The sequence below is a fragment of the Antedon mediterranea genome, chromosome 8 (genome assembly GCF_964355755.1).
Source record: "Antedon mediterranea chromosome 8, ecAntMedi1.1, whole genome shotgun sequence".
In the NCBI taxonomy this organism is placed as follows: Eukaryota; Metazoa; Echinodermata; class Crinoidea; order Comatulida; family Antedonidae; genus Antedon; species Antedon mediterranea.
Window position 1 is genome coordinate 14,456,276 of NC_092677.1, and position 22,894 is coordinate 14,479,169.

General features: G+C 31.4%; 1 protein-coding gene across 2 annotated transcripts; it reads left to right on the forward strand.

Moving 5' to 3' along the window:
* Window positions 1–12,210: 12,210 nt before the first annotated feature.
* LOC140056676 (short transient receptor potential channel 5-like) lies at window positions 12,211–22,254 on the forward strand. Of its 2 annotated transcripts, none has more exons than XM_072102125.1 (15): window positions 12,211–12,450; window positions 12,891–13,009; window positions 14,676–14,783; window positions 14,910–15,155; window positions 16,301–16,462; window positions 16,758–16,948; window positions 17,456–17,676; window positions 18,035–18,174; window positions 18,323–18,510; window positions 18,976–19,122; window positions 19,366–19,561; window positions 19,860–20,039; window positions 20,316–20,357; window positions 20,583–20,704; window positions 21,233–22,254. In XM_072102125.1, the coding sequence occupies exons 1-15, from the start codon at window positions 12,276–12,278 to the stop codon at window positions 21,828–21,830; spliced, it is 2,835 nt and encodes a 944-aa protein (XP_071958226.1). In that variant the 5' UTR covers window positions 12,211–12,275; the 3' UTR covers window positions 21,831–22,254. The 2 variants fall into 2 exon arrangements, with proteins under 2 accessions (XP_071958226.1, XP_071958227.1); XM_072102126.1 differs by having other exon boundaries at window positions 14,688–14,783.
* Window positions 22,255–22,894: the final 640 nt, after the last annotated feature.

Sequence of the window (22,894 nt, forward strand, 5' to 3'; positions counted from 1 at the left end):
CATGTTCTGCATGTCAATCGCCCTCAGTAGAGAGTCGCCTGGATGAATACCGCCATCTAACATCAGTTTGATTACCTCTTTATAAATAAACAATAATTTTCGTATTATTGAGTTATTCTGAATTTGAAGTAGCAAATTAATTTTATTTAAAGTGGTTTGTTTTAAACAATTTAACATTCATTTTGTTCATAATTACAAATCAATAGGTATGCTGGGCTTATTGTGCAATTGGGACTGGACAGTGCACGTTAAAGAACTTGGTACAATAATCGTAAAGAGTAAGGGTATCGTCTCCCGGTGTGCTGATCTGTTAGGCGCTGCACTGTTGGCTGCCGTGGGTCCGTGGAGGGCCTAATCCGAATTTCCTCAGTTTCCCGTTAAGCTTGAGAACCAGAATGATACATTTCATTTTCAAAGCTGCATGAACAAAAAATTCAAACGAAACACAGTCTATTTATGTCAGTTAGTAAACAATTCTTATGCTACGATTGAAAGTTTACCACCATAAATTTAAGTGCCACTGAACATAATTTAAGACGATACTGAGAACGTACCAATTAGCCATATTATCCCATCTCATTTATATTAATAGCGAAACCAACGCAGTTGAAAATCTTATCCCAAAAACAAGATTACGTAATCTCATCTAAGCCTACCTGCAACTATTATCAGTGAATATATATAATTCATTAGCCCTAATGGACATTTTCCTACCTGCATTTGAATTCTTTACCGCAAGTTGAAGCGCAGTATCGCCGTTCTTATCTCGGCAGCTGACATCGAAGGACTCCTGGTGCAGTAACGCATATGAGACTGCTTCTATGTCTCCCTTTTCTGCTGCCCGCAAAAAAACCTCTTCGAGGGTACCGTCAGTTGGCATTTCTTGTTCATTTTCTTTCTTATGCGTTTTATAGGATATACGCCTCAACGTATGTAATTGAATGTCTTTACTATAATGGGAACTATAATTGGAACTATTTTAAATTAACAGTATAAATGTTGAATTAAAAATGCACAAAAATACGAGTTATATTAGGACTTCATTTACCTCACCACTAAATCATTAAATTATGAATCTTAAATGTTTTTAATATACTATAATTATGATATCATTAATATTATTCATTTTTTTAACATATATTAGGCCTATACATATTTCGTTTCATACTTATACTCTCCCAATCCCACTTGCATGACTTCGGTGTATGATATACATGTCACCTACGTAGGCTACAGTTTAAAATATCATATTGATATAATTCAATTTTAATGTAATTTTTAAAATACCGATAATGATGATACATTATGAGTAAACTTACCTTTGGCCCTTTCGATTATATTCAGTCATACTTTTTTTTAGTTTGTGATCTTCTCCTGGTAGTCTTATCTTGTAATTGCTAGTTTTCTCTGTAATTGGTAATTTACTTTCATACTATATCCTGTGATCCACTTATACTAATAATAATATCATGCTCCATTTCGTATATTGTTGAGATTTCTAACGAGTGCCTATGCCTTATTAAGTAATGTAAACACCGTCTTTTCGTAGACAGTTGTACTTGTAAAGGCTTAAAATATGTCTTTCTCCTTTTTGTGAGATTCACTCACCTTTACATTCTTCATTACAAAATATACGAACGCCAAGCTAGTTATCTTACATTTTAATATAACCTTCATTATAATTTTCTATCATAAATTAAATATATGTATTTCGTTTTAGTTTCTGTTGTATCCGAATTTGTTTTTTTTTCCTTCTTATATATCTGGTAGATCTCCTCGTATTGAAGCTTTTAAAATGTTGATAGATAAATAAATTGTACGTCATTGGAAACTTTCTTGTGAAATGAGGTGCAATTATTATGTTAACACTACAGCCAACCCTTACTAAGGGGACATCCATAATAAGGGGACAAGTTTGTGGGGCCAGAAGGTGTCCACTTAATATGGGACTGTATATTATATTTATTCATTTTGTAATATGCCAAAGAATATAGTATGTTTATAGTCATTTTTTGGTTTCTGATTTTCAAACTCTGTCTACACTATCAAACTAGTTTGATAAAAAAAAGTGTAATGTGCCCAACTATGGTAGTGATATGCCAAAATATAATCATATCCATTATGGGCAAATTAATTTTGTCATATAAAGTTTGATTGTGTAGACAGAGCTTTACACTCTAGGATCATGTTAAATATATATCACACCGCCTACACAAAAAGCCCTTTCATATTAATTAATGCATTTTCGTGGGCTATAAATTATGTATTAATTTATTCTACAGATACCAAATAATTAATACGAACTTTATATTGACTGACACAGTATTAATTTCGAGGTCAAATACATCCGTATTTTATAATAATATTACGAACCTGTTGCACGAATTCATACACACTGTACAATTAATAAAACAAATGCTGTATAGTAAGCACTATTTATTGGTATGTTTTATGACTATATGCATGTAACTGAAGAATTCTATAAAGTCTATCCTTTGGTATCTTCTACTCTTTAACTGTCAAAACAAGGACTAAGTGTCACCGTTGTACTTATCACGGGAAGCGTAATAAACCCCTCATACACGATGGTACGCAAGATTAATTGTCATTATTTGGGACAATTTCACCGAATAAAGTTTTTTAAATATGCGTAACTGTTCAGGCTTATATTACACCTTATGTGAGTTTTTATATAGGGTAAAAGTACCCTCATCATTACATAAGCCTTCGATAATGGTGGTATAACTTTGGTAATCATGGCATCGACAACCGGTCTTTAACAGCCTGCAAGTAATGTCTTTATGATTGCGGGAACAAGAAGCACTTTCGAAATGTCTCGACGAAGGAAATCAACTTCATTAGCTGCTAAGAAAAAGGAAAATGTAAGCTAGAGTACAGTTTACTTAGTATGATTGTTTTGTAAACATCACGTTTGCTACACCATTCAATTTTCTGTATTTAAATATGTAAATTTGTATTACTGGAATATTTGTACTCAAATATCAGAGAATAGATTTGCATATTAATTGGTTTATAGTTTAGCAAAGCAAATTTACCTTTTGTTGTCCTAATCGCTATTTCAGTAATTGTTTAGCATTCGTTACACATTGATATCTGTTATGTAGACGGTATGAACGTTCGAGAAAGTAGTTGTTTTTTTTTGACTCGATACGATTGAATTTCAGTTTCAGGACATAGTTATCTTGATTTATGAATCGGTTTTGCAAATGGCGCTCTATCTTAGGACTTTACTTTTTAAGATTGCTTTGAAAGAAATGTCATAATTTTGTTAACAAATAATCAAAACAATGTCAGATTTACACGATGTCTAAAAAAGGTACAAGTAACTCTAAGAAGAAAAGTAAAAGGGTAAGACGCTTTAATAATATTATTTGCTTGCTTGCTTACTTTGAGGAGTTACCAAAGGAGTTCTTGCAATGTTGTATACCGTTGACTGTACAGTAAACACAGCACGGTTCGTATTTTATCTTCTATTTTACCTATATTGCTTATACTGTATTTTAATTATTGTTTAAATATAGAATAACACGATTACATGAATTTTATTTTATATTAAATTGATTTTAGGCCTATAAGTATATTTTCGTTCTACTATATAAATTAATATACTTTTTAATATAAGTTCGTTTTCATCACTCATTTTATTGCAGGTTAATATGTTTCAGCAATATAATTTTTATCATCCGTGGGAATTTTAACATTGGCTAGATTTAAAAACAAAGGGGTGTGAACGACATCACATTTCGTGAACTATTTTTAGTTGCCATCAGGCCCCGTGTACTGCAATAATCAAATACATTGTATTCTGAACAACAGTGTGATGCTCACCTTTCAACCAATGTTACGTTACAATTAAGCTCTAGACAGTCGTTCGTTCACATCTATGTTTAGTGTGTACATAAGAACGCCTGCATATAACAATAACCAAATATACTGTAGTATATAAACAACAGTGACAAAATTTCAACAACAACAATAATTTTACATACAGATTGTTTGAAGTTACGAGTGTCAGACAACATTCTCAGATTTATTATTTTAATAATTTAACTCAACGTCTCATCAGACGATAAATATTAAAAGTTGTGTCACCTGAGTAAGTAAGCGAGGGGGCAAGCAATAAGTAAGTGAACGAGTAAGTAAACAAGTAAGCAAGAAACCAAGTATGTAAGCAAGTAATTAAGTAAGTAAGTAAGCAAGGAAGTAAGCAAGTAATTAAGCAAGAAAGCAAGTAAGTAAGCAAATAATTAAGCAAGAAGACAAGTAAGTAAGCAAGCAAGAAAGTAAATAAGCAAGTAAGTAAGCATGAAGTCAAGTAAGTAAGTAAGCAAGTAAGTAGGCCTAAGCAAGTAATTAAACAAGAAGGCAAGTAAGCAATCAAGAAGCAAGTAAGTAAGCAAGTAAGCAAGCAAGTAAGTAAGCAAGTAAGTAGGCCTAAGCAAGTAATTAAACAAGAAGGCAAGTAAGCATGTAAGTAAGCAAGTAAGCAAACAAGTAAGCAAGAAAATAAGTAATAAAATAAATAATAAGTGTAGCATTCCCTTATTGAGGGGAACATTTCCCGTTTACAAGGAAATAACAACTTCAAAATGCAAAGCATTCCCATACACTTTATTGGTTTTTACTTCACTTAAAGCTGGGCTTGGGGGAGGAAAACCCACCCTTGTGCCGGGGTACTTATATTATATAAGTGAATATTTTACTAACAGGTAGGCCTACACAGATGATCTATGGGAGGTTGTTTACTATTATAATGTTTTTCACAGTCTATTGTTTTTATGTATACGGACGCATTGTGTGATACGTGACTATACGATTCGTACATTTCATACTACCAGCAGGTTGAATTCATTGAAACGTCCTTTTACTTTATACTACGACGTTAATACATATTTCGTAATGATCATAAAGCCTTGAAATATTAGATAGCCGGTGGATATATTATCTGAAAACTTAAAGGAGGCCTACAAACTTATAACCAAACGTAAGAGTGGTTTTATAAATCTAATTTCGGTTGCTGTAAAGGTAAAATATATCGTCTAATATTTTTTTCTAATTTTATAGTATATATGTATACTGTTTTTGTATTTATTGTTTGATGTCTGATTTTGTTGTGATATGATGTGTGTTTTTTTATTATGTTTTTAGCAAGACAGTTCAATAGGGTTGACAATGATGTACATATTTTTCTGTTTTCTTTCTTTCCTATTTAAACTATATACTTTTGTATAGAAAAGTATTTAAAAATATATAATAATGGAATTTTTCATTAACAATGTGCAAAATGTATACATTTCATTCTAAAATGTTACGTCACATATATATTTATTTCTATAGGCCTACTGATATTTTTAATTGATATTATATATTTCCGTTCGCAGAATATTGTCATCCATTTACAAATTAATTAATTCAGCATTATATATGAAATGGTTTAAATTCCCTCTCTTTTACAATATATGCAGAGTATAATAGGACGTGCGTACTATACGTTGGTGATGATACTATTGGTCATCATAGTGTTTTATCACGTTTTTTGTTTTTCAATGTTATTAGCAGAGTCAACATACGTCCATTATAATTCATTTCGAATGCACTAACTAATAAAAACCACAAGACCCAGTAAATATATAATTTAATCAAAGGAAAGAAGATGGAATATATTTCATTTGTCTCTCTGTGTGTGACAAACAAATGTTCCACAACCTTGAATTAAAAAATTATTACCGTACCGTACATATTTTTTAAACTCAACATAGTAAACATTAGGATACATCTATAATTGTAATAGTGATCGATTGGTTATTTTTTTATCAATTTGTATTACTGTAAATAATGCGACAATTCAGCAATTTGTATTTAAATTTTTCATTGTTGCTTTTACTGAATAAAGATATGGAGAAAGATATGTATTTAATATCGAATGTAATAATAGTCTCTTAATAAATGACATAAATGTTGCTCTTCTGCGTAACTTAATCCATCGATCTTTCTAATAATACTATACTATACCATATAGATTTATAACATCTATTTATATATTATAGAATATAAAATTTTCCACAAAAAAAGACCAAAGCGCTGTACAATAATTTGAGCAGTATACATGGACAAATAAAACATCTAAATTATTCTTAGGGAAAAGAAAATTTAACAAATTAACAATTTCTTAAAATATTGTACACTTAGAGGAGCTATAATACGCACATTAATAGGTAGATTATTCCATAACTTAGTAGGTCCAATGGCAGAAAATGTTTTATCACCAAATAGTCTACTAGTTTTAGAAACAACAAGAAGAGTAATATATATATATAGTAATATAATAATATAGGGCGTTGTGATTTCACTTAACCAAGGTATAGTTTTTTACAGCTCCTGAAATATAGTTAAAATTTGACGTTTTCTAAATCTCGATTGATTTCTAAGTGAGTATAATACAGTGAATAAGTCAAGTTAAACCAAGTCTTTGTTAAGGTGGAAGTTTTTACCTGAAAGAAATACTAGGAAAAAACAATTTGTATATCGTTCACGTCTAAGCCCGGTGAAAGCCAAACAATGGCGTCAAAAACCCATAGAAACGGGACTAACAAAGGAATGTACAGTGCTGCACAGGCTGACGGTGACGAAATCAGCAGGATGAACGGGCAAACAGTAAACAAAGAACGTAGTGTAGTGAAGCCAATCTTTTTGAAGGCTGATCAAATACCAACAGGAAAAAGCTTTTTCAAAGATGAAGACCTATGTATAGCCCTACTAAAAATAATTGCTGCAGAAAGTATAATCGGTGTTCAAAAAATACGGAACCTATGGCGAATTTATCTAAATAATAGAAATGATAGAGTGAAACTAATTACGAATGGACTAAACATTAGGAATTGTAATATTACAATTCATGATAAAAATCCTTATTTGGCATACAACAACATGGAAACAACGAGAATAGTCATAAAGGATATACCATTATCGGTTGCTGACGTAGAGATTGCTAGCAAGTTGAAAGCGCTAGGATGCAAACCAATAGGAGATGTTACAAGGCTAAAAATAAGGGTTAATGGTCAATTAACCAGCTGGCTAAACGGTGACAGAGCTGTCGTTGTAGAAAAGCTAAAATCGCAAATACCAAGACAGATAATAATAAATGGTTTTAGAGCACGGGCTTTTCATGACGGTCAGGAAGTGAAATGCAACAAATGTACAAAGACTGGGCATTTAGCTTTTCAATGCAAAGCTGATATAATCTGTTTCAAGTGTCATTTACCAGGGCATACTAGGGACAGATGTAATGTTGAAGCGCATAATGTATCATCATCTGGTTCACCTGGTGCATACATTAATAAAGTTTGGGAATCGGTTTTTAACTTTGAAAACCCAAAAAATAATAATGCTAACGATAACCACTACGGGAAAAGAGCTACGGTACAATCTGATACAGAAACACATGATGAAGTGTTTAGTATTGATGGAAGTAGTGAATCATCAGATGATGAAAATGCGCAGAAAGAAACAAGTGTGATCACTATAGAACAACACACAAACCAAAATGAGCAGGAAGATGATGACAGAGAGGAGCAGAGGGAAGAGCAGGAAGTGGACGAAAGAGAGGAGGAGGAAGTTGAAGAAGGAGAGGAACAAGAAGTACCGGGAAGAAAGTACCAGAAAGCTGAAGAAAGAGAGGAGCAGGAAGTTGGGGAAAGAGAGGAGCATGAACAGAAGAAGGTAACTGACTACTTTGAAAAAAGTATGCAAAAAAGTAAAAGTGTTAGCACAAACAAGAAAGCAGCGAGAGATCTGAAGGAACAGTCCGGAAATGAAGGCAGGACAGAAGAAAAAACAAAGAGTATTGAAAAAAGAAGTTTAAGAAAGAGAAACAAAAACAAGTAATTTAATCTTAATAATATGTATTCTAAATATTGTAATTTCCCTAGGAAGCTCTTTACTCTAATCTTATGAATTTACATTGTATAACACTAAACGTTAGAGGAGCTAGAAATATAAATAAGCAACATAAGCTATTCCAATGGGTAAAAGATCAAAAAGCGGATATATGTCTGCTTCAGGAAACCCATCTAACAAATGAGATTATTAATAAATCAAACTTTGTTTGGGAAGGTGAAGCGATCCATAGTATAGGTAATTCACATAGTAGAGGAGTGTCGATACTATTACGAAAAGGTCTTGAATGCAAAATTGTTAAAAAGTTAACTGATATTGATGGAAGATATATATTTCTTAATCTAATGATAAATGAAAAGGAATTGGACATTATAAATATTTATGCTCCTAATGAAAGCAAAAATAGAAGTGCATTCTTTAGGACCATACACAAATGTTACAATGACTTTGATGGAGGGAAGGGTAATTCTATCATTCTAGGTGGAGATCTGAATTGCATCATGAATAGTGACATTGACCAAAAAGGTAGCGCAAATAGGTCTGATAAATCTGTTTTTACGATTAAAAACCTAATGAAAAATTTAAATTTAAATGATATTTGGAGATCCAAAAACATGAATAAGCGACAATTTACGTGGCGTAAGAGATTTAACAACATTTTCCGTAGGCTGGATTACTGGTTAATATCAGAAGATCTCTTTTTAAATGGAGATGTTTTAGCCTGTGACATTCGTCCAGCTATTCTCACAGATCACCAGGCGGTATCAATTAAAATAGATTTGCATGAAAAAAAACGCGGTCCTGGTTTATGGATGTTCAACAATAGCTTTCTGAAAGATGAAACATTTACAAAATTAGTAATTAAAATAATTGATGTTTCAATACTAAAAAATAATAGAGAACCTGTAAGTGCAAGTTTGTTATGGGAGCTTGTAAAAACAAAAATAAAAGAATTTTCAATTGCATACGGAAAACAAAAAAATAAAAACCAGAATAAAAAGAAAGAAAAATTACAAAAACAAATAAAAAACTTAAATGAAACAATTATGAATACTCAAAATTGTGATATAACCATTGAAAATAAAATTGAAAACAAAAAAATAGAGCTTGAAAACATTTATAATGTAGAAGCAAAAGGCGCGCAAATTAGGTCCAGAGTAAAATGGATAGAGGAAGGCGAGTGGAATACAAAATACTTTCTTGGGTTAGAAAGATCCAAAAGTAAAAAGAAACACATAAAAAGTTTAATTACTAAAGATGGGAGCTTAGCAACGAGCCCAATTGATATTTTAAAGGAACAAATACAACATTTCGAAGGTTTATACGCAAAAAATGTTATAAACCCTGGAAAAATTAATAAATACCTTTGTAATTCTATTATAAACAAGCTTTCAGAAATAGAAAAAGAAAATTGTGAAGGTTACGTCACTATTGATGAATGTAAAAAGGCCATTTCAATGATGGAAAAAAATAAAACACCTGGATCGGATGGTCTAAGTGTTGAATTTTATGTGTTCTTTTGGAATAATATTAAACATTTAATTTGCGATGCGTTAAATGAAAGTTATAATTCTCAAGAATTATCCTTTTCGCAAAAACGAGGTGTAATCACCCTTTTGTTCAAGGATGGAGAAAGAGAAAATTTGAATAATTGGCGTCCCATTACCCTATTAAACACCGATTACAAAATTCTTGCACATGTATTAAGTAACAGACTTAAAATGGTTATTAAATCAATAGTAAGTTCAGACCAAAAAGGTTATATAAAAGGCCGTTTCGCTGGTGAAAACATTCGGTTAATAGAAGACCTGCTTTATTATACAGAGTGTAATGATATCGAAGGGGCAATAATTACCGTAGATTTTAAGAAGGCTTTTGACTCTATTAGTAGAGATTTTATGTTCAATGTTCTAGAAAAGTTTAACTTTGGAATGTTCTTTTGTAACTGGGTAAAAGTATTATACAATAACGTTGAATGTGTCACAGTTAACAATGGTTGGGTTTCAAACAATTTAAAAATGGAAAGAGGTATTAGACAAGGTTGTCCTCTATCTGCTCTGTTATTTATTTTAGTGGTTGAAGTAATGGCATCTAGAATAAGAAACAAAGATGACTATAAGGGTATTAAACTTCCAAATAATGAAAATAACATAGAAGCTAGAATAAGCCAATTAGCCGATGATACTGTTTTGTATGTTGGTAATGACAAAAGTATTAAACCAGCAGTCAGTGTAATTGAACGTTTTTGTGAAGTATCTGGAATGACACTAAATAAAAAAAAAACCAATGCTTTTTGGATTGGTAAATGGAAGAACAGAATAGATAGACCTTTAGAATTAAATTGGGTAAAACACCCGATCAAAATTTTAGGCATATATGTAGGGTATAATACAGAAGAATGTACCAGAAAAAACTGGGATGTTAAATTAATAGAGCTAGAAAAGACTTTAAAACAATGGAATGCTAGAAATCTCTCAATTTTTGGTAGAATAATAATCCTGAAAAGTCTTGCACTATCTAAATTAACATATGCTGCAAATATCACTGATGTTCCAAAATATGTATATACACAAGTTACAAATCTAATATATAATTTTATTTGGAACAATAAAAGGGAAAAGATAAAAAGAAAAACTCTAATTGGTGATGTTGAGATGGGAGGCATTCAAATTCCTGATTTTACTCTTCATGTTAACGCAATCATGTGTGGCTGGTTAAAAAGAATTATGAATGATGATGGTGCTAAATGGAAAAATATTCCAATGTATTATATTAAAAAAATATGTGATGTTAATGTTTTACTTAATATGTCATGTTATAACATTATTGATGTTAATTCTGATAAAATTCCACTGTTTTACAAAAATATGATAAAAGCCTACATAAATTATAACAGAATCTCTAAAAAAAACCCTGAAACTTATAACGATATAATGAATGAGCAACTGTGGGGAAACCACTACGTTAAACTAAAAAAAAAACGCTTTTCTACAAGCATTGGATTGACAGTGGCATTATCAGTATTAAAGACATTGTTAATAAGAACACTTTTTTAACATCGAACGAAATACTGGTGAAACTACAATGTAAAACAAACTGGTTAAATGAGTATTTGTGCATTATTAAGGCAATACCAATTCAATGGAAACGTATTATTAAGGAGGTAGATATTTTCAATTGTGATGATAATGATGAAGTAGTTGGGACTAAGTATGAGATTAATACTACCAAACTAATATACTCATGGTTTGTGAAAGAATATTTCATTATTCCAATGTCACAACTAAAATGGGAAGAGTACTTCAATGATAACAACATTGATTGGAAAACTTCTTGGTTACGGAAAGTATGTAAAATGAAAGATAAGAAACTAGCACAATTCAATTATAAGATGTTACATAGAATACTGCCTACCAACAAACGGCTGTATCAGTGGAAAGTTAAGGAAACACAAACGTGTGACAAATGTGGAGAAATTGAAAATGAAAATCATTTGTTTTTTAGTTGTAGATTTATTCAGAAATATTGGAGGAAAATGCTTAGTATCTTTGTGAGTTTAAATCACAATAATATATCATTTAAACAATTAATACTAGGAACGGGAGATAAGCTAATAGATTATATTTACACTTTTGCAGCATTTACTATTTATAGAATAAAAATGTTATCTGCACTAAATAAGCCAGTGGGTAAATCTTTATGGAATTCATTTAAAAGCAATATGTTATATAACATTGAATGTGAAACATATAACAATAAAGAAACAAGTATAGAAAAATGGGTAGCTTTAAGAAATAAGATTATGATAATATAAATTCTAACTTGATACGATTAACCGAAAAGGAATTACAGTAATACGGGTTACTGGTGGTACTGAGCTATTATTGTTTTTTTTTTTTATCATGTATATAAATATATTGTATAATCCGGGTTGTAAAATGAAAACAAACAAATGAAAATGTGTGAACTATTTTAAAACGGGATAGATGATAATGATGATCCTGTCAAGTGTATAACAAAATATAAGAAAATTAATGAAAAAAGGAGTAATACAGAATTCATATATGTAAAAATGTTACTTATGAACTGTAACGACATTTACAAGTTAAATAATACGATTTTATGTAATATGAGATAATATGAATGTGAATAAAAGTGGTGTTTGCGCCACAAAAGAGAAGAAAAAAAAAAGAAGAGTAATATCTTGTGTGGATCTGAGTCCCTGGCGAACAGGGTTATACTTCTGAATTAGTTCCTGTAAATAGACGGGTGCTTAACCATTGATGCAGTTTGTATATGATAATAATATATTGTTTATTACTTTCCCCCTCGATTTTTAGGAGTCACGCTATACTTCTATGATGGAAGAGGAGGTAGATCAAGATACCCTTCGTCAACTGTACTTAAAGGGAGCCGAAAGTGGTGATCTGGATGCTGTGGAATTCGCTCTTTCTCATTGTGACTTTGATAAAAACTGTACAAACCCAGATGGTAAAAATGCACTAGCAGTGGCAATTAAATCAAACAACATAGGTAAATAGGTGATATATTTTGAAATGTTTCAAACCTTTCTCTAAGTTCTTGCATAAATTGTTATATTGTGTAGATCAATTAATGATAATTTAATGCAAATAAACGACAAATTAAGGTATATTCCGCTTTTAATAATTTCACGGTACTGCCATTTTCTATATTATGAATTAAAATTCTCTATTCCAAGATGAGCGTCCACCACCCAAATGAAGGGTCATTTGCCTCGACAGCCCCGTTCAACTTTTTTGTTTGTGATTGTCGAAAGATTGAAAATAAAAATAAATAAATAAAATAAGTATCCGAGTAATTACCGATACAATTTTTAAAATTTGTTTAAACTAAACATTCCTCTGAAAGCTCATCTCTTAAATTATAAAGGTGGTAAAAATGTTTATTTTGTCAACAATGGTTTCTAAAATCAATCCCCTAATTCTTTTCAGAAATAGTAAAAGTTCTTTTACAAAACGATGTGAACGTTGGGGACGCACTCTTGCGAGCGGTGGATATGCAGAACGTTAAAGTAGTTGACATTTTACTCGAATATGCTCGATCACCACAGGTAAATATTTTTCGTAAAATGGAAAGAATAAAATAATATAATTATTTGAATAATAATATGCATAATATCTGTCAAATTAAAATATGTGTTTTTAAGGTAGAGTAAATCATTTATACTGTTGCTTAATGTATGTTTAATTATATACTGTACGCTTAATCCCAAAAATATCCATATCTCTTTTTCTTCCAATGTATTGCCCTTTAAAATATAACGGTAAGTGTCTTCCCGTTTAAATAACACCACAATTTAAATTATCATCATTTATCATCATCATCATCATCATTGTTGTTTGTGTTATATTGTTCAACTTTGTGAAAATATGCCGTGTCATTAAATTTGTTTGGGTTTCATCTGCAATTTGAAAAACATACGGGTATCAATTTTTATGTTTTTTAAGTCTAACTAATAATGGTAAACATAATAAGCATAAATATTTTGTTATGTCAATAATATTCATATTTTGAATAGCTAGCCACGGAAAATGGGTAGGCCTACATTTGTTCGTATAACACCTGGCTCAAGGTAATAAGACAATATTTCATGACTGTATTGCCTTAATGAATATACTAGTTACGCCAATCTTGGTAGGCCTAACTTTGTTAACACGGTAATACACGTTCGTAGTTTTTGTGCACAGTTTTCCTTGTATAATAACATCGGAAGGATTATTTAAAATATTTCATATTTTATCATTATGAAAATACTGATTACGATTAATAGCTCTTCGAATACTAACACCTGGTGCTCATTGAATATTGAATTATATTATATTACATGGTTACATAAATAATTTGGTATGTTGCTTCAAGTCATTCTGAATAGGCCTACTAACGTTTATTTTCAAAATTATTACCTGAAAAAATGTAATTTTAAGCAAAAAATATTGTTTATTTTTTTCTTGTTATAAGTGAAATAATTAATTTTTTTGTTGTTTTTTTCTACAAAAGTAAATAACGTTATTGAAACTATTAAAAGCCTGATTTTATTAATTTCATTTTTCATGATTTTGGAAGGACAACGCATCTTTAATTTTAGTCTTCATTTTAATTTCTGAGCTTTGATATAGCTTATCAAAGCTTAATACATTATCTAGGGGGTTTCGGATGATGTTTGAGGAAATGAACTGGTAAAAATTGTCTAAACCTTGCCTAAAATAAAAAGTATAATCATTATTATTCATGTAACCCTTATTTCCCCAACAATTAAATACAATGGCAGCCAAAAGCTGCAATTAATTATTTTTTAACAATTAAACTATGCTAAAATATTAATTAAATAAATAAATAACAACAATACTATCATATCATTACTGATACTAAAAACAATTAATTTAAAAACATAATAAACATAAACAGTACTACTACATTCATATCAATATTATTATTATTATTACAATATTCACAATTTGTAAATTAAAAATGGATAGGCCTAACTTTATTATTATTGTTAGTTTAACAATCAATTCCATACAATAGAGACAATAGATACATAGAGAAACCCTGCCCAGTCAATACAATAGAAATTAATTTATTTGTAAATATTTGTCTGAAGTCTTATACTAATGCACGTGGTTTTGATTAATTAAACTTTCAATTAATTGTACTTTAATTAATTATTAATTTATTTAACTTCCTTCATTTCTATATATTTTAATGGTATTTTTCAGGGAATGACACAGAATATGATAAACTCACAAGCTGATAATGAGGATTTTCATCCAAGTATCACACCAATTATTCTAGCAGCACACACAAATAACCATGACATCATAAAGGTAAGTTTCATTACAATAATGACGTCACATAGATATCACAAGATTAACATCATATAAACATCAAGAAACTTTTATTTTTACCAAAGTATAACACCAATTTATTATTTATTATTGTTGTTTTTACAGATGCTTTTGCAACACAATGCTGTCATATCAGACCCGTGGAAGAAGTTAAAAACAAGTCGTCAGAAACATTCCGTACAGTACTCTGTCGGCTTGTTGAATATATACAAAGCATTGAGCAGTGAGTTCTATATCTCTTTGACCAGTGATGACCCGATTGACAAATCATTTGAACTTTATAAAAGACTTAAACTCTTAGCCCGAATGGAGTACGAGTATAAGAATGAGTACGACCAGTTAGCGGAACAGGTAATGTTTGTTCTTATATTAATAAGTAATTTACAATATAATATTAATAATGATATGTTGTATTTTAAAATGTGTATGATCAATATTCTTTCCTCGTTGATCTATTACCATTGCTACTTATGCCGTGTTATTATATATTAGCAGTTAAATTCGTGTCAATATTATCAATATATATATATATATATATATATATATATATATATATATATATATATATATATATATATATATATATATATATATATATATATATATATCGGATTTATTCGGATAAACGCCCAGGGGTGTTCAGGAGGGTTTTTATGGGGCTTTTATTCAAGGGAGGCGTTTAGTTGTTTGGCTGTAATATTATAACATGTATAACCAAATAAATAGCCTCTAGAAAAATAGTTAGAGAATACAGTAAACTTGTATAAAATGCTTGGTAAATTGTAGATCATGTCAATCAATGAATTCTACTACAAATAGAAATGTGTTATAATGCATGCAATATTGTGTGTATAATGTATGTGGCAGGAGGTTTATTCGAGCGAGAATTTATTCCAAATCATGTTCTATGGCCGCGTTTATTCGAGTTTGGGGGCGTTTATTCAAAGCTGAGCGTCGATTCGAATAAATACGGTAATATTAAAGAATGGGACTGCGTATTTCCAGTGTACCACTGTTTTCCTCAGTACCGATATTAATTCATTCAATTTGCATTATATTGCCTGTTGCATCTGAATAAATTATGCATATATAATATTATTGTACAAACATATGGTCGAATTATAGTATTAATATACTGTAATGTTGTATGGTTTCCAGGATCTGGTGAAATAATTAAACATAACATTTCTATACATAAATGATTCACCGTACTTTCTAACTAATAACTAATCGAAATCTACAATTTTGGAAAAACATTTCGTATTTTATAATTTAAAAATCCGAAGTTCACTCATTGCGTTTTACATGTGATACAATGTTATATCGTAAACTGTTTATTATTCATTAATGTTTCGTGGCATGACTATTATCTAATTATCTGAAAATCAGGCCAAATTATTTGTCATACAAACCGTAACGCTAAATATAATGGAATTATAATATTACGCTATATACCTAAATATGTATCTGATTTACATCATAATTATCATTTGAAGGTTGAACTATACGCATCAGAACTCCTTGGACAAACGAGGAACTCTAAAGAATTGTCTACTATACTCACCCATGATCGTGCAGAGTGGAAGAAAACTCCAGAAGTCATTGAGCTTAAACAACCATTAAAAGTGTTAAAGGCTGTCACATTTTACCAAAAGAGAGTAAGTATAGAAATCTACTAAAGTAAATACAAATTCAGAATCCAGATAGAGATTAATTATAAAAAGTACATACTACACTTTATTTCTTAGTGACTTTGCTGAGGAAAAACTGTTCGTGGATACTTTTAGGCCTATAATAAAAAAAACGATTAAGATAAATTATTTATGTCCTCAAACTTTCCTTAAATTGAATGATAACCATACTAACAGACGAGAGCTATGGTGGTACACCAAATATTATTTTGAATACAGTTCAAACTTTTATTTATTTTTTCTTTTATTTTGTGACTTTAAGTTTGTAGCTCATCCGAACTGTCAGATCCTTTTAACTGATAGGTGGTATAAGGGTCTATCAGCTGATTTGCGGACCAATCGATCACTAAAGGGACTATTGATGACTTTAACTACTTGTATCTTTTGGCCTATATGGTCAATACTTTATCTGGCCGCACCGATTGGAAGAATTTCTACATTCATGCGAACCCCGTAAGTGTAATAAACTATTGTTTCATTCTGAATATAAAGTGTGGGATTAATTGGAAAACTTTTTTTATGGCTGTAACTTTTATAAAAACGTATTTACGAATGTCACTATCAATATATCATGTAAATGACATGAACAAATATTGCATTATTTTTTATTCACCGTCTACATCCAATATTTTTTTAACATAACATTTTTTTAAGTTATCTCTAAATTATAGATTTGAGATACTTTTTATTTTTGGTTAATGACCGTTTAGAAGGTTAACCCTATTACTTTTCTTAACTGGTTAATTATATCAGTTTTGTATATAACTTATATATCGTATACCTTCAGGAACCGGTTATCAATAATGGTTAGAATTAAACCATCATGTTTCAAATACTGACTGTGCCGCAATGTAGATTGGTTACAGAAATATATAAACTGTAAACATGTTTAAATATTGAAATACTGCAGATACAGTCCAAACAATTTGTTATCGGTTCTTTTTATTTTTATAATTAAAGGTATATCAAGTTTCTTATGCACACGTCTTCTTATGTCACATTACTGGTGTTGCTTGGATGCGCAACCAGTGATGTGCAGATACCGAATAAAGAGGTTTTACGAGAGGAAGAAAATGATACATGTCGGGTATCTGAAGATTTAATACAACAAGAACATGCTCTACGCGTTAGAGGGCGCAGTCCAACTATTATACAAATATTTATTATGAGTTGGATTCTTGGTAATATTTTAAACTTAATTTTTAATATCTAGAAACCGCGATTTTTAGAATTTTTATAATTTAGTACGGCTTCAGCGTTTTAAACGAACAAGAAATACTGAAATTGAAATCAACAGACCAGGCTCTGTTTTTTGCTCGACAACGCTCTATCGTTGTTCTGGATGCATCTGCTATCATAATATATATGCCTGACATCATCACATCACATTTCCGACTTATAACCAATATCTATCATAACTTATGATCTTTGCTTATTCATTGGAGCATAATACAATGTGTTTTGTTAATTAGAAATATCTAGATAAAAAATGCGAAAGTGCAATGAAGTATAATAGGCGTATATTTCTTCTTTTATTAGGTATGACTTGGCGTGAAGTCAAAGAGTTGTACAGGAATGGAATCAAGGCTTACGTAAAAGATATGTGGAATTTCATCGATTTATTTCAAATGATTTTATACTGGTGTTGGATATCTCTCAAGTTTGTGTCTATTAATAAGGTTAGTCCTTGTTTTCCAAGTTTCCTCTTGTTTTGGTTTGTTTTCTTGTCTTCTTTTCCATTCTTTTCTCTTCTTGTCTTCCTCACTGACACTTTCACATTTCCAATAAATTAAATATGCTGTTATCTTTATATTCTGTATATGCTAGGCTAGTGCAGATACAGATGACGTGGACCGCAGTGAGTGGCCTATCTACGACCCAAATCTTGTGGCAGAAGCCATGTTTGCAATGGCAAATATCTTCAGCTTTTGTCGATCGTTGCGGCTTATTGTTATTAGTGATCAAGTCGGACCGCTGCAAATATCATTAGGAGGAATGGTCGATGATATTACAAGGTAATAAGAATGATGCGTATTAAAACAACTCGATTTAGGTATTCCTTTCTACTTTCAGCAGTCAGTGTATTTAATAAAAACAAACCTAGATAAGATAATTATAATTTTCATTGTAGGAAAAATATTTGGAATTTTGCAAGTGTTGTAAATTTTTTTCTACAAATTGAGTGTATTCTTTTTTGCAACAAGAAGACACATTTCATACTGTACTATTTTGGTTTGTATGACAATATAAGATCTGTATCTGTATCTGTATATTGATGGTGTATATTAATTAATGTAGATATTTTACAGCTGTGTCCATCATGCACCTGCTAAGTTGCTAAAGAGTTGATGATATAGGCAAAGCGCCTGAATAAATGAACAAGAACGAATTGCCTATCGTGGGAACATCTGACTATTTTGTATATATAGATTAGAAACAAACAACCTTCTGATCTGATTAATACACCATGTTTCTTTTAGGTTTTTGTTTATATTTACGTTGGTCTGGGTTGCATTTGCTCTTGGACTTACGCAGCTCTATTGGCCATATTCACCAGAGGAGATCATTGAATGTATAGAGGCTGGAGAAACTGAACCAGAGGACTGCAGAGAAATGCCATTTGGCACGTGAGTTACTATTTTTCTATAGTCATTCCCTTCTACAAAGTTATTCATTACTTGAATTTTAGGTCTTGAAAACGTTAAGGGTACGACGCTTAATGTTATTCTTTTTTATGAATAGGTCCTGGCCTCTAGAATTGTTATCACTGACAAAATAAAAGAAACATAATGTTCATTGCTTCAATGAAAACTGTACCAACAAAAATTGTGTCATTTCTAGTAAGATTTAGATTTATCTTTACATTTTAGATTTGGTCACTCTATGGAGACTCTTTTTTGGGCGCTTTTTGGCCTTAAAGACCTTGATGTATTGATGAGCAGTTCAACGCATGTCTTCACTGAAGCCGTTGGTCGCTTTATTTTCGCGTCGTATTACGTCATTGGAGTAATTATTTTATTGAATGTTCTCATCGCCATGATGAGTAGTACATTTAGTCGAGTTGAGGTTAGTAGAATGTTATTCCTTCTCCTTCCCTTCATTGGTACTGTACCAGTGCTCAAATGATTATGGTGATAACATTGTTGGCAGGTGGGCAGTGTCGTTTTAGGTGATGGTAGTAATGATGAAGATGACGAGGAGAATGATGGGTGATAACAAAGAGTGTATGCTGATGAGAATAATGATGAACATGATGAAGATGATTATCCTAAATGGTCAATAGCAATTATGAAGATAGAAGTGATGGTGAGAAAGTCCATAACGATACATTATGTTTACAGAAATACTATTTTGTGCTTACTAGGAAGAAGCAGATATAGAATGGAAGTTCAGTCGTGCTGAGATGTGGATGAGTTACTTTGATGATGCCGCCACTGTTCCTGTTCCATTTAACCTCGTTCCATCACCAAAGAGTATATGGCACGTGATCAAAGAAATTATGCATTGTTGCTGTTACAAGGATGCGGCTCAGAAATCTAGAAATGTATGTTTATTTGCATAGATATAACATCTAATTTGAGAATTTGAGGAGCTTTCGATTTCCGACGACTAATGACGTCATCTTAGTTAATTGTGCGCATGCGGGAATATTGGGACATGTGTACTTTCGTTTTATTAAGTTTCTTTTTTTGGCTCATTAAAAAAGAAAATTCTATACAATAATAATAATTTAAATTGTACTATGCCACACTATGCATAGTATGTTCTTTAAATGTATATAATTCCCTAAATTAATAATTAAACGTTGTTTTGTTTTCAGAAATATGCCCAAAGAGTAGCAGAAAAAGAGAAGAAATATGATGTAGGTATTATTGATAAAAAAAAATCTTTTCCATTTTGTAGACCGGTACATAATATGTTCGAAACTGAGTAGGCCTATAAAAATGGTCACTTACAAATTAAAATTTTCGCTACGTTACATTTATGTTATTAGCATGACTACGGTATGCTTTCTCTAAGTTGTCTATGTGTTTACTCCAATGTTTAACTTCTCTAGCTTGATGACATTTTATTTACACTTTTTTAGGAGGTAGTGCATTTGTTGATCGCGCGTTATATTGCCGAAAAGAAGTCCGATCAGTATGACACTGAGGGCGCAGTGACGCAGTTGGACATCATTTCGGTTCGTCAAGATATCTCAAGTGTAAAGTAAGTAAAATAATGAATAAATTATTATCCTTTCACCTAATATGGTAAATCATATACAAAAATGCCAATGATGCAATAAATATTGAATTTTTGTCACTGTACACAATTTTCACTATTTTATTTAAGTATAATATTATACTTAGCCTCACGCAAATAAGCTCTTTGCAATTGCTATTGAGCAAATCAGTGCTTATTCTATTTGTTCTATTGATGAAAAGATGTATTTATTGATTGAATGGTAAAGAGAGTATTAAACGATTGGAAAACAGTTTATTTAGTTGATAAATCAGCTGATTAATTATCAGAAAATAGGAGAAATGAGCTTATTGGTACAGATTTGCGTTATACTGTGTAACCAGGATGTACAATAGGGCCTACTGTGAACTTCATCTTTCCGAATTTTCCCCATGAATCAAACCATGTATCCAATTGTATAAGTATTCTGGAAAATCTAGTTATTTACATTAGATATACCAAATTTGTAAAGATAGTTCCTAACAACAATACTTGTTTTTATAACTACATTAGAAATGAAATCACAGAATTTCTGAGGAAAATGGAAGGAACATTAACCCAGTGTAATGAGAAAATAACAAAGCTTTCAAAACGTGTACACACAATAGAAAAGGTTGTTAAGAATGAGGATCCAGATTCAGAAACAGAGAGTGTCTTGTCAACCATAGATCGAAGACAAAACCGGTTTGCTTCAAAGGGTTTCCTGTCAGGAGGTGGAATGTTCGGCAGTTTATTTAGCAGCAGTAAAAGCAATTCAGATATAAGACTGCGTGTTCCAAATCCCTCGTACGGCACAGCATCGACAATCGCCGCAGATGATGTACTTTCACGCAGTGAAGTTGAGAGCAACGTGGACGATTCGCGCCTAACTGCAGCTACTTCAATTGAGTTGGACTCAACCGATGCATCAGACAGCTCGGATGAGGAAGACGGTGGCCTTGATAATGCAGGCTTTGATTTCGATCAACCACCTTACAAAAGAGAAAATGAATTTGGCGAGGAGAAATCATCTACGATTGACAGTGAAGCACAGTTAGAGCCTGACCAAAGTCAAAGACCAGAATCGCCCACACTTGTCGGCTCGGTCGTGTCATTTTTCAAAAGATTTTAGTTAATCTCAGATTCAGATTTATTTGGTCCTCATGACCGGCACAATCGCTCACATAAAAATAAAATAACATATAAAATATATATAAATAAAAATAAAGATACACTATACAATATAGACAACAAGGTCATTCTACAGTATTTTGTCATTGAAGCACGGATGGAAAAAGGGATGAATGAATTTAGATATCTGTTAGTTCTACATGTGCTTGCTACGTAGTCGTTTTCCTGACCTTAACCATACATAATCTTGGTGTAATGGATGTTTATTATTTAGTATAATGCCCTTTCCTAATACTTCTATATCAGGAAGGAGTACAGGATGAACCATGTTGACTAAAAGAGGAAATAGTACATGAAAATGTAATTGGATTTATACAATAATTTTCTTATAATTGTTTATATATAACAAATATGAAACAGAAATTGTTAGAATTATATAAACTAGATGGCACGCTCGCTTCGCTCGCGTACCATCTAGGGGTGCTCACAGATGGTTCTCGAATACAGTAGAATCCACGGACGGGGACTTTTTTGGGACACTAAACAAAAACGGAAGTGTCCCCCTAATTGGGGTATTCAGAAATAGAGACAACAAAACCAATACTGGATTCCGTAAAGGACAATTAATTTATGTGGATTAAAGAAATTAGGGAGAAATGGAAATGTATGTACGGGAATTGGGCGGCACGTGGTGGTGGTGATGGAACCGCAGTAATAAAGTTGATTGTATTTATATATTATAAGAACCAAACTAAATAAATAGACCTAGACATTCTGCGAAATGGAAATCGGAAATTCAAGCTCCTATTCAGTGAAAAATTAAACTGTAGTCTACCTAAATATTTAGGGCAAATCATCGGTTGTGGTGTTGAAATTTCTGTAAACATTTGTGTGAACCAAACTGGGTCGAATTTCTGTCATGAGTAGGCCTACTGATTTGTTGGCCTGTGATTTATGACGCCTAAGGGATCTATCTAGACTTATTTTTTAGAATAATGTACGTACCTGTCAGATACAATTGTCTTGTGTCGTATAATAAAAAGTACTGTAATAGTTACTGAAGTT

Excerpts from the sequence above, each read along its gene's own strand:
- LOC140056676 (XM_072102125.1), top strand. The coding sequence starts at position 12,276 with ATGATGGAAGAGGAGGTAGATCAAGATACCCTTCGTCAACTGTACTTA. Across the intron at positions 16,463-16,757 it reads TCACATTTTACCAAAAGAGA|TTTGTAGCTCATCCGAACTG; the intron begins GTAAGTATAGAA and ends TGTGACTTTAAG. Across the intron at positions 19,562-19,859 it reads GTACATTTAGTCGAGTTGAG|GAAGAAGCAGATATAGAATG; the intron begins GTTAGTAGAATG and ends TGTGCTTACTAG.